At 38.2% G+C, this 12,234-nt stretch overlaps 1 protein-coding gene across 1 annotated transcript; it reads right to left on the minus strand.

Annotated features, from left to right (window-relative positions):
- Positions 1-3,315: 3,315 nt before the first annotated feature.
- Positions 3,316-10,502, minus strand: LOC129753494 (uncharacterized protein K02A2.6-like). Its single transcript, XM_055749311.1, has 4 exons — positions 10,490-10,502; positions 10,313-10,434; positions 6,622-7,893; positions 3,316-6,417 (listed from the first exon to the last, which is right to left on the minus strand). Exons 1-4 carry the CDS (start codon positions 10,500-10,502, stop codon positions 3,316-3,318), a joined length of 4,509 nt encoding a protein of 1,502 aa, XP_055605286.1.
- Between the last annotated feature and the right edge of the window lie 1,732 nt (positions 10,503-12,234).

Genomic DNA, 12,234 nt, shown 5'->3' on the forward strand with positions numbered 1-12,234 from the left:
TAAATATAAAGTAGGTATATTTTACCAAGTTATCTGTAGTTGCTTACGAATGAAAAAAGTTCCGAAATAAAATTTGATTTTTAAAATATTCATAACTTCTGATAGCTTTGCTGTATTCGAGTGTTTTTTCGATATTAGGAATTATCAAGAATAAATCTATCCTACGATATGTATGAAAGTTGGGGTTCAATGGAAATTTTGACCGCTATCCCGGATTCTCCGGTAGAAAAATAATCTCACTTAGAAAAAATGACATCCAATTAAGACTTTACTTCGCTTTATCTCATTTCTCAATGAAACGATTTCTTAGACTCAAAATTTCAGTTTTTTCTCTTTAATTTGTTTATTATTTTTAGAGAACAAACTTAGTCTCTCCAAAATCTCTGTTGTTCATAATATTGGAACGAAGATTAAGATGATCTGAATGTGCGTTTCAGGTCACATTGACCCGAACAACTTTAGAATGTTCAATGAGTTTCAAATCATGTTATATGAATTTCTTAAAAAATTCCAATTTCATCCAATCATCTTGCTACAAGAACACAACAGGTACTGTTACAATTTTATACTAGTCTTAAGTATAAATTAATTTTATACATTTTGAGGGGCTTGAAATCCTGGATTTTTATATGAAATACGATTTGACTTCTTTTTACGTTATCTTAGTCTGATATTGTAATTTCTATTTGCCGAGAGAAAAGAAAACCCTTTACTTCCCCAATTACAAAACAATATTTCGTGATATAATGTGTGTCACGGATTTCCGATTTGTGATATTATTTTTCAATTTTAAAATATTTTAAAACAAAAAGAACATTCTAGATAAAAGCTTAACTAAATTTTGTACGTATGTACGGAGTAATTTGAGACAGTTTTGAATGATGACATGTTTAAAGTATTTAGGTTCTAAATCCTCTAGTGCCCAACCCCACCTTTAGACTTCGTCCACTTAAATCGGCATAAAACCAAAGCCAATATTTGTTTTACTTAATTTTATTCGCAGAATGTTTTAAAATATGGTAATTTGACAATCAATATTAACTAAACTGTTTGACAAGCAGTTGTCTAATGCTACAGCTAAGAGAAACTTAAAAACATGCGAAAACTAGAAATGGATTTAATTTTTAAAAAAAATCTACAGTTTGGTAGCCTCAGAAATCCTTCATCCATGTGTTTTTGAAAAAAAAAAATGCTCATTTACGTAGGAGAGATGAAACGTAAACCCCGTCTAAGGAGTGTTGGGAAACAACGACAACAATTCGAAAAATATCTACATATAAGTACATATTCACTTTTCATACAAGTTGAAATATTTCAGTTATTTGGGTAACATGAAAATATTTGAAAATTTAGCTATGAGTCAGTTTTAATAATTTTAAAAATTAAAGAAAAATGTTAAAGTGTGTGGGAGCTTCAACCGAAAAAGTACTATCAAGGTCTTTTGTCCCTGTGCTTATGCAATTACTGAAAAAATTGTCAAAATAACATCCTCATCCTATTAAGTTTTTCGTAGAACAAAAGTTGTTCGTAATCATTGAAGAAGCTTCTGTAATTTTTTTTAAGAGAAAGGAAATTGGATTCTTGAGGGTTAATGTTCTCATTTTTTAAATTTAAATAGAAATTTAAATAGACTATGAAATTTATCGAACATGTAGGGGAGAACGCGCATACTTGATTCCAATTTCTTTTACTCATCTTACCTTTTTTGAGAGAAAGTAGCAACTTGCCGACTTTTTGATTTTCTAACAGCGTGTAATTCGTAATGTAAGTTTATATGCATTAAAAGTTAGAACAATACATCAAAACGTGAATGAACTAACAGAAAATTTTCGTCAGACGATTTATTTTTTAATTCTTTTTTTAAGTTAAAGGAGACTTGATCTTTTATTCAGGGTGCCCTAACCCTTGACAAAAATTGAACAAAATTTAAAGATAATGACTATTTTTGGTCATATTAATCATCAATTCACAGTTTATAAATATCAAACAGAAAGCATTTTAAAAGTTTGTGCACTACTCTTTATTTACTGCATACTTAAAGGCAACATTTTCTAATTTTTAGATAAAAGGACTCAAGTTTTATTGAGGCAGTAAGGCAGGAACAAATATTGATGTCACACGTAAGGAGGGGGAGGGGGTTTCGATTTATGTGAAAATTTGTGACTTGGATGGAGGGGGTCAGCTTAAGCGTGACATCACATAATTAATTACAAAAAAAAAAAGAAAACAGCAAAAGAATAACAAATAATGTTATCTTAGGTTCAATAAAATTTTACTTGCACTATTCATTTAATGAATAATAATACTCACGTAATCACTAAGCATAAATTTTATTTATAGTGAGACAAAGTAAATTATCGATTCGTGTTGAATGTTTAACGATGTTCGTTTGTTTTTTTCATTTTTTTTAAATTTTGCGTGACATCAATTAGGGTAAAACTGTACAAGACGCACCAGCTCAGCAAAATTGCTATTTACAGCGATACCAATCATTAAAGAACCAAATTAAAAGTTGACGACGATTCAAGGATGAAATTTACGTATTATTGAAAAGAAAAATATATGATAAAAACACGGTTTTAACAATATTTTTGTAAAAAACTAAAACAGCCAGAAAACAAACCGCGGGGTAGAACGCCAAAACTAGTGGACAGAACGCACCAAACAGGAAGGGTGGTAAGAAATAGAACAATGATTATACGGAATGTATTTTTTGAAACACCAAATGTTTAATTACATGTTCGTCGTTTTGTTGTGAACTACCATTCTTTGGCTAAAAATCATTTAGTATTAGGTACTAAACTCATCGAAAATTTCGCTTTTCAAAATGCACTTTTTATATCCTTATAAATAAAACGCCTTCAAGTAGGCAACGAAATTCAATTTTTTGTCTGATATAGTGATGTTGCGGTAAACATGGCGGCCAATAATTTTTTCGAGTCGAATATTGGTGCACCGTTTTAACTCGAACAAGGACAAAATATGTTATAACTGTGAGACTAGGTTCTCGTTCACGCGGAGACTCGCCCGATGTGGACTTACCTTCTCGACGGTCGCACAGCAAAAAAGGAAGGAGTAATCGCGTGAAGTGACAGATAGGTTCCCCGCAGTTGTCATTCGTTTAACGGGCGTAACGGGCCGACGCTGCAGTGCTGCCAGATTATCTGTGAATGATAGTTATGTTTCGTATAGGGATGTTCTCATAATATTGCTACTCACATCCTCCTCCCTCTCCGAAGAAAAAGAAGAAAAAAAATGTATTTAATATAGCGTTTAATGAAACAAAACAATGGCTGAATGTTATTCACAGCACAATCACATTTGCAAATCTTTCCTCTCGATTGTGTCCACATAATCCCGCAAGTGCGAAGGTTTCTTTCTGTCTCTTACGGGCCTCTGCAGTGGCTCGACGACTGACTCCTCCAGACATTCACTGTTAGATGGCTCACTTTCCTCGTCTCTCCAGTTGTGGACTTTCTTTGTCTGTGAAACATGTCGATCCATTATGTTTCCTGTTTCGTCTGTCAGGCGAAGTTTGCCGTTCTCCTCACTTAAAACGGTAAATCTTTTAAGAGAGAATCTTGTGTCTCCCTTAGTTTTCTTAAGTCGTTCAACAATCACGTGATCGCCCGGTTTTATGGTACACTGCCTTGCCCCACGGCGAATATCTTCTCGCTGTTTGGCCTTCAATTTTGATTCATAATCCACTTTGTCTAACAGTTGATCATCAACGTGAATTACTCCTCTGTTCATTAAAGGTAGACCTCGTTTAACTTTTCTGCGTAGCATTACCTCTTCTGGGGATAATTTGATAACGCGGTGTTTGGCTGCATTGTGAGATTCCACAGCCGCTTGCAGCTCGTGGTGGAAATTTGTCTTTGACACGATAGCAGCAGACATAGCTTTGTTTATAAGTTTCATATAGTTCTCGACCATACCATTCTGCTGTGGAAAAAGAGGTGTTGAATACACAGTTTGTATCCCTCTTTCTCTACAATACAACTTATATTCCGTACCGTTGAACGGTGGCCCATTGTCACTCTTAATACAATCTGGAAATCCGTCTCTACCGAATATGTCGTCAAGTACTTTCTTAGTCTGGTCGAAGTTTGTAGATTTTACTACTTTTGCTATGAGAAATCTAGATCTGTAGTCAACCACTACTAGAATGTAAATTCCTCCAAAGTGAGCGTAGGGGCCATTAAAGTCTATTCCAATAGTTTCCCAAACGTTTTTGGGTGCGGGAATACGTTTCATCGGCGTTGGTTTCTCAGGCCTACCATTGGCGGCGCATACTTTGCATCCATTTACCCAGTTCTCGGCATCCGAAGGAATACCCGGCCACCATACTCGTTCTCTGAGAATTGATTTTAGTTTGGCAGCGGATGGGTGTCCACTGTGAGCGATATTCAGCGTTTTTTCTTGGAGGCATTTAGGAATTACAACGCAGCCTCCTTTGTATAAGAGTCCATTTTTCTCGTAAAGTTCGGCCTTCACCAGATCAAACCTTCGTAGTCGTGTCGACCAAATGTCTGATTTCAGTGCTTCTAGGACGCCAGCCAATGTTTCATCACGGGAAGTTTCTTTGGAAATTTCGTCGTTCGTCAAAAATTGCGGGTTATTTGTTTCAAGCACGGCCAACTCCCAGGGGTTCGATTCCTCGTTAAATGGTTCATCAGTTCCTACGTACAACCTCGACGAAGGGTCAGCAATGTTTTCTCTACCTTTCACGAATTCAACCTCATAGCTGTAAGGACTTAATCTTAATGCCCATCCGTCGGCTCGGGTTAACGCCCTTTTCGAGTCCTCTCTCGATCGATTCAAAATAAAGCTCACCCCCTTTGCATCTGTCTTTAATGTGAAATGACGTCCTAATAGGAAATAAGAAAAATGTTCAACTGCCCATACTGCTGCTAGGGCTTCCCGCTGATGCTGAGCATATCTCTTTTCCGTTGGGGTTAATGCTTTCGATCCAAAACTTATAATTCTCCTCTCTCCTTCAGCGGATTCCTGGACCAAGACCGCTCCCAGTGCGATAGGGGACGCATCGGTATATAATATGGTCTTGTCTACTTCACAAAAGTAGCCTAAGGCTACTGTGGACTCAACGATATTCTTTTTTATCTGTTCGAAAGCCTTACTATGTACAGGGCCCCAACTCCAAGTCTTTTCGTTTGCCACCGACCAGAGAGGGCTTGTAATATCCGCGAAATTCTTAATGTAGGCACTTACAAAGGAAGCCAGTCCTAAAAAACTGCGTAGTTCGGATGCTGATTTGGGTTCTCTGAATTTGCGAACATGGTTGATTTTCGATTCATCTATGTGAAACCCATGTTTATCTAATAGATGCCCTAAGAATGTTATGCGTTGCTTATCAAATTCGCATTTCTCCTGGTTGACCGTCAAGTTATTAGCCTTCAGTATGCCTAGAACTTGAGCTACTTTAAGTCTCAAATCTTTAATCGTATCCGCAAACACGAGGATATCGTCTATATAAATTATAATCCCTTCTAATCCTTCGAAAATGCGAGACATTTCTCTTTGAAATATCTCTGGGGCGCAGTTTACCCCGAACATCAATCGGGTAAAACGGTACATTCCGTTTTCGGAAAGGAAGGTTGTCAGGTCCCTAGATTCTTTGGCTAACTCGAGATGGTAGTAAGCACTTGTCAAATCAAGTTTGGCAAAGTACTGGGCACCGTGAAGTTTCGTTCTCATTTCGTTTATAAGAGGCAGTCGAAAATACTCTCGTTTGATGGCCTTGTTTGGCGCTCTCATATTCACTACCAATCGGAAATCCTCCTTTCCTTTTGGAATTGCCGACATGCCACTAATCCATGTGGGGGCCGTTAATACCCTCTCTATAATCCCCCGAGCCTCCATTTCGGACAACCTTTGCCTTGCAGCCTCCCGAAAGGCAGCCGGGACATTGAAATATGCATTTTTAACTGGAAGGACGCTTTCGTCAACAGTGAATTTGACTTTCACCCCTGGCATTTTCGGGAAAATAGCAGTATTGCTTTTTGATGAGCAGACATTTACGGAAAGACCAACTTTGAGAAGTTTCATCTTACTTGATGTATCTCTCCCCAACAAGGATCGATTGCCTTCCGGTATGACTATAAATGTTGCCTTGATGACCGGTTTCTCAGCTCCAATTACTTCTATTACAGCCTCAAACGCAGTTTTTATTTTCATAGGACACTTGGTTGCGTAAGCTCTCAACTCGGGAAAATCTAATTGGTGGATTATTTTTAAAACAGCTGATCCTACATTATATTCTGATTCCAAACATTTCCAATCGCTACCCCCAATGACGTTTACATCCGCTCCAGAATCGACTAAAAACGAAATTGGTTCAGATGATCCAACACGACAATTGACAATCGCGTCGTCTACTGGCACATTTCTTATCATCTGCCGAGAAAAGATAGGAAAAGAAAGGAATGTTGTTACCAACTTAAAAGAAAAACCAACTTAAACACTTTTTTTTTTAATTTATTTTGTCAAGTAACTTTGTTAAAAGAAACACACCGGTTCAACCGATTGATAATAAAACAAAACAGGTTTATGTTCTATTAGAGGGGGCCACCAAATATATGTAGTTTGCTTATTTCATACCTGATCCTTTTCCTCCGATACCTCACTTGTAGTTGCATCCATTCGATTAATTCTTTTCCACTGTTGGCAAGTTTCCGTGTAGTGTCCTTTCACGCCACAGTTAAAGCACTTTCTCGAGATCGCTGGGCACATTCCCCCTCTGTAACAATCGGTGTGATTGCAGCGAGCGCACCGCTTTCTCCGGCCAGCTTGATTGTTTTCCGATTCTTCAGGTTGGTTCCTGCGCTGATCCTCAAATGGCCTACCATATGGGGAATTGCCGAATTGCCTGCCCCCGGAGAAGTTTCTAGCACCTCTTCTTCCTGATCGAGCGCGAAAATTATTTTGGAATCGATTTCTGGGCACGTTGCCATTTGACAGTGGGAATCGTGTCGGTCTTGGGGATGAGGATACGGCTGAAATGGCTTCCGGCGGAGTTGGGTTATTTACCGCAAAAGCCTCCGCCCTAGTAGCGGCTTGTACCGTTGTTTTGGCATCGTGGTTGTAAAATCTAGCTTGGTTAGCAACTGCCTGATTTGACATGCCCCTTAGCAGTTGCCCTCTTATGGCTTTTTCGTCACCTCCAAAACCACAAAGGGTTCCCTTTGCTCTCAACCGAGCATGGAAGGCCACTGCCGACTCGTCGAAGCCCTGACGTAAACCAGCGAACGCGTCCTGTTCGGCAGTTACATCGACTAGAGATCTCAGGTACTGTTCTATGTCGCTCACAAAATCGGGGTAGCAACTCATGCTCCCGTAATCCGCTTTTATTTCAGCTGATGTTAAGATTCCTTGTAGCTGATCCCCCATTGAGAGCAAAAGTAGTTGTGCTCGATTCGCGCCCGTAACTCCGTTGAGGTCCGCTGACAGCTCGAAATTGATTTTAAATTTGCTCCATTCCTCCCAAAAACGGGTCGTTGGTAGATTCTGGGGGAATGGCCGCAAGTGATCCCAACGTATTCCTCTGGAGCTGCGTCCCGCTGCGTTATCAGCCGTTTCTAAACCCTTTGAGTTAACTTCCTCCTTACATCTTGGTTCCTCAGGTTTGATAGACGGTTTGACCTCCTTCTCCGATTGTTCTCGTTCCAACAACCCTTTTGCTATGTCGACAACAGCTTTCTCTAGAATAGCCAATCTAGCGCGCATCTCATCGGTATCCGAAGGGGTATGTATCTCCACATCACTCTCTATTCCCAACGCTTCGGAAGAGGTAGATGAGGACAAAACATCCGTTGCCTCGTCCTCTTCCTCGGTATGAGGACGCACGTATCTTCCCTCACTCATATTGCAATACTGAAACAAAACCAGTACAAACGCAAGAAATAATCAAAATGTCTTCGAGCTCATGTGTATCCTTTCCGAAGGAAGAAAAGTTATAAACTTGTTTCTTTAAGCGTTTAGCAATTCTACTAGACTTAAATAACTCAAATTGACCATTTTTTTATTGATAAAAATTTCCGGCTTGCTCGTTCCCAGATACACATTTGAAGGCTTTTCTAAGTTGTGCTTTGCTTTTGACCTCAGTGTATAGCCTAGGCGTTCCGTTTCAACTTTTAGAACAAACTACAGTCATTCTCAGCATACCTGACTGAATCAGGCTGGAGTTCTGTAATATTATCCAAACGAAACATAATTTAACTAGGTCAAAGTTCCCAATATTCTTAACTGGTGATTAAGCGGGCCAGATGGTCATTTCAACTGGTTAAAAATTTCTTTGGGACGGGTTGCATGTTCCGTCGCAACCACTGGAAATAAAATTCCCCTTTTTTTAACTTTACTTTAATTCTACTCAGACGACTTTCAGAACTGAAGATAGTCGGGCTGGATGTTCAATCTCAGCAGTTTATATTTAGCAGCAACACGTTGGATGTTCTATCACAACCGCCAGGAAAATCAAAAATCATTTCGATGTAACCTAAGCTAAACTCGAATGAAAAATTCAATTGAAAACCGGGAAATTGTCAGTCCCCAGCGGGAAAGTTGTTCCTCCCCATCGGGAAAATTGTGCCTCCCCACCGGGAAAATATAAGGCAAACTGATCTCAACCGTTCCGGACTCATCTCAATAGTTTCGGAAAAAAAATCATGTCAAACAGGTTGGATGTTCCATCACAACCATCCGAAGAATCGAAAAATATTCTTAATCACCTCAAATTATTAATCACCTCAAATAATGTGAACAAGCTAGATTGGATGTTCCGTCACAACCTCCCGAAAGAGTCGCAATTGAATTCCGAATTTCATTCATCCTCCGAAAAAAAAAGTATAATGTCAAACAGGTTGGATGTTCCATCTCAACCGCCAGAAAAATAAAAAAACATTTCAATCCCACCAGGATATCAAGAATTCCGAAAAACCCGACCGAAACCAAAATTGAATACGGGAAAACTTGTCCATCCCCACCGGGAAAATTGTTCATCCCCACCGGGAAATATGAAAGCAAACTGGTTGGATGTTCCGTCACAACCTCCCGAATGAAGACGCTATTGGATTAGGAATTTCGTTCATCCTCCGAAAAAAAATATAATGGCAAACAGGTTGGATGTTCCATCTCAACCGCCAGAAAAATTAAAAATCATTTCAATCCCACCAGGATATTAAGAATTCCGAAAAACCCGACCGAAACCAAAATTGAATACGGGAAACTTGTCCATCCCCACCGGGAAAATTGTTCATCCCCACCGGGAAAATTGTTCATCCCCACCGGGAAAATTGTTCATCCCCACCGGGAAAATTGTTCATCCCCACCGGGAAATATGAAAGCAAACTGGTTGGATGTTCCGTCTCAACGGCCAGAATAATCGGAAAATATTCTTAAATACCTCAAATAATGCGAACAAGCTAGGTTGGATGTTCCGTCACAACCTCCCGAATGAATACGCTATTGGATTCGGAATTTCGTTCATCCTCCGAAAAAAAATATAATGGCAAACAGGTTGGATGTTCCATCTCAACCGCCAGAAAAATCAAAAATCATTCCAATCACACCGGGAAAATTGTTCATCCCCACCGGGAAAATTTTCCATCCCCACCGGGAAAATTGTTCATCCCCACAGGGAAAATTTTCATCCCCACCGGGAAAATATAAAAGCAAACTGGTTGGATGTTCCGTCTCAACCGCCAGAAGAATCGGAAAATATTCTTATACACCTCAAATAATATGAGCAAGCTAGGTTGGATGTTCCGTCACAACCTGCCGAATGAAGACGCTATTGGATTCGGAATTTCGTTCATCCTCCGAAAAAAAACTTATAATGGTAAACAGGTTGGATGTTCCATCTCAACCGCCCATGCAGAAATGAACTCTCACTTCAAGCAACTTCTTTAAAACAAAAAAATTAAATGATCTCCGTCGGATCCGTCGCAAAAAAATTAAATTTACTGTCTCCAGAAATAGGTTAAGTAGATTAAATTTCTCAACATACCTTTTTCCCGACGATGAAGAACAAATAGGACGCCTTTCCACGTTTCCTCAGCAGCACACAACACTAACTCAAACTGGTTTTTTTTTTTTAGATGGACACCGGGGCACAACACTAACTACTTCGAATAGGAGAAAACTAAAACTAAATTACATCACTTTAAGTCCCCAGCGGGCGAGTCTCCCTTTTTTCATGCAATGCTTCCAAGCATTGCCGAAAAACCTGTCAACGGTCGCCATTTTGTGAGACTAGGTTCTCGTTCACGCGGAGACTCGCCCGATGTGGACTTACCTTCTCGACGGTCGCACAGCAAAAAAGGAAGGAGTAATCGCGTGAAGTGACAGATAGGTTCCCCGCAGTTGTCATTCGTTTAACGGGCGTAACGGGCCGACGCTGCAGTGCTGCAAGATTATCTGTGAATGATAGTTATGTTTCGTATAGGGATGTTCTCATAATAATGCTACTCACAATAACTATGCATTGTTATCGTAATTTGGGAGTCAGCAAATAAAAAGAATGGCATTATGTTTTGATATTCGGGTTTTCTCAAAAGTTAACAACATTCAAAATTTGAGTGTAAAACACGTGGTCTTGTGGGCATTCTGCCCCAACTTTCATATGAGTGATTTTTGATAAAATTGTTAAGAAGTTAATAAAATACAACAAAATATTTATAGTCTTCCGAAAGTGCACATGAGTTGTAAAACGATAAGCTGTAGTTTCATCAGATTTCGCAGGCTGTTTTACCATAAAACCTTAAATGTTACTTATGAAAAATAACAAGATTCACGCTGATTCCATTAATTCCTCTGTTTCTAAGAACTAAAGTATATTTTGTGAACTTTTCATCTATTGAATGATGAAAAAGCTTGTTTGCTACAATAAAAATGAAGAAAAACATCATTCGAAGCCGTAGGTTAGTGTATATTTGAGAAAGTTAGTTTGAGAAGTTAGTAGTTTTTTGATTGTTTGTTGTAGCTGAAACTGAAAAGACATGAACATTTTCATGGATTGTTTTGAACTGATTCTAAAGTTTTGCAAATTTCGGTTGGGAAAATTCAGCATTTTCTCGAACTTCAAAAGTCTATTTTATAGAAAAATTACTTGTAAATCCAACTTTTTTAGTACGAATCCTGAAGATTGATAATAATTCTATAACAAGATGCTTACAAAGTGGAAAATTACCAGCAGATCCTTCGGGTAATCAACAAAAAATGTAAGTTTCCTTGTAAATCAAAACATTTTTCATGATTGTGACGTCGCAATATGTACCAATACTAGAACAGGGCTGCCTTGGCACTACCATTATTGGTCAGCTGCAAGAAAGTTGAGACTTATAGGTACTCCGAGAAATGAACTGGATTGCACTTTTTTAGATTTCACAACTCCTGATCTCTAATTTAGCTTTAGTTCGTTCAATAAAGAATGTGCATATAATTGACAAAATTTTTGAAAAAAAAACATGTAAATATTATGCTATCCTGTTTCTCAGAATATTTAAACGAGACTCTAAATATAGCTAATTTTGTATTATTCTGTTGAACAAGTTGAAGTTTTTTACCTATATAGATACATATGAAAAATACATAACTTTACAAAAAACCATTAATTCTATTTTTAATAAATAATAGATATAATTAGCTTCTTGAGTTCAAAGATATCAATTAAGCTAATGTGAAATTTAAACCATAGCAAATGGAAATAAAAGCGGCTGTTCTTCCTCTCTATAAAATTTGTCAAAAGTTTTGTAAAATCCTACTTACATTTTACTAACGCATTTACAATTCAAAAGTTGAAACGCGCCAGCGATTCCATGATTCAAAATTTCTCAATTGTTGTCCATTTTTTTGCCTTAATGATAGTATACATTTAGGCGCTTTCTCTACATTGCTCAACGTGTTTCATGTTTTAATGAGTTGTTGAAATTATGCATTTGCTACATTTCGGAATATTTTCTACATTTCTTAAATTAATTTTTTTATAGTAGGAACTTTAAATCCAAATTAGTTTTTCTCTAAAGTGAATGTTGAATTAAATTATGAGCACCTGCAAATCTCCAACCCCATGTCATCCATGTCCGAACCAACTAAACGGGCCAAACGGTTCTCGGGATGGGTTTCTGTTTTTTTTTGCTTTTCACCCACCACCAACCGTTACCTTCTAGGACTGGAACTAACTTATCTTATAAAGTCGCTGCGCTGCCTGGGGAGGAA

The sequence above is a fragment of the Uranotaenia lowii genome, chromosome 3, assembly GCF_029784155.1.
Source record: "Uranotaenia lowii strain MFRU-FL chromosome 3, ASM2978415v1, whole genome shotgun sequence".
NCBI lineage: Eukaryota > Metazoa > Arthropoda > Insecta > Diptera > Culicidae > Uranotaenia > Uranotaenia lowii.

Excerpts from the sequence above, each read along its gene's own strand:
- LOC129753494 (XM_055749311.1), bottom strand. Across the intron at positions 7,894-10,312 it reads GCTGTGCGACCGTCGAGAAG|TATTGCAATATGAGTGAGGG; the intron begins GTAAGTCCACAT and ends GTTTTGTTTCAG. Across the intron at positions 6,418-6,621 it reads TATCGGAGGAAAAGGATCAG|ATGATAAGAAATGTGCCAGT; the intron begins GTATGAAATAAG and ends TTTTCTCGGCAG.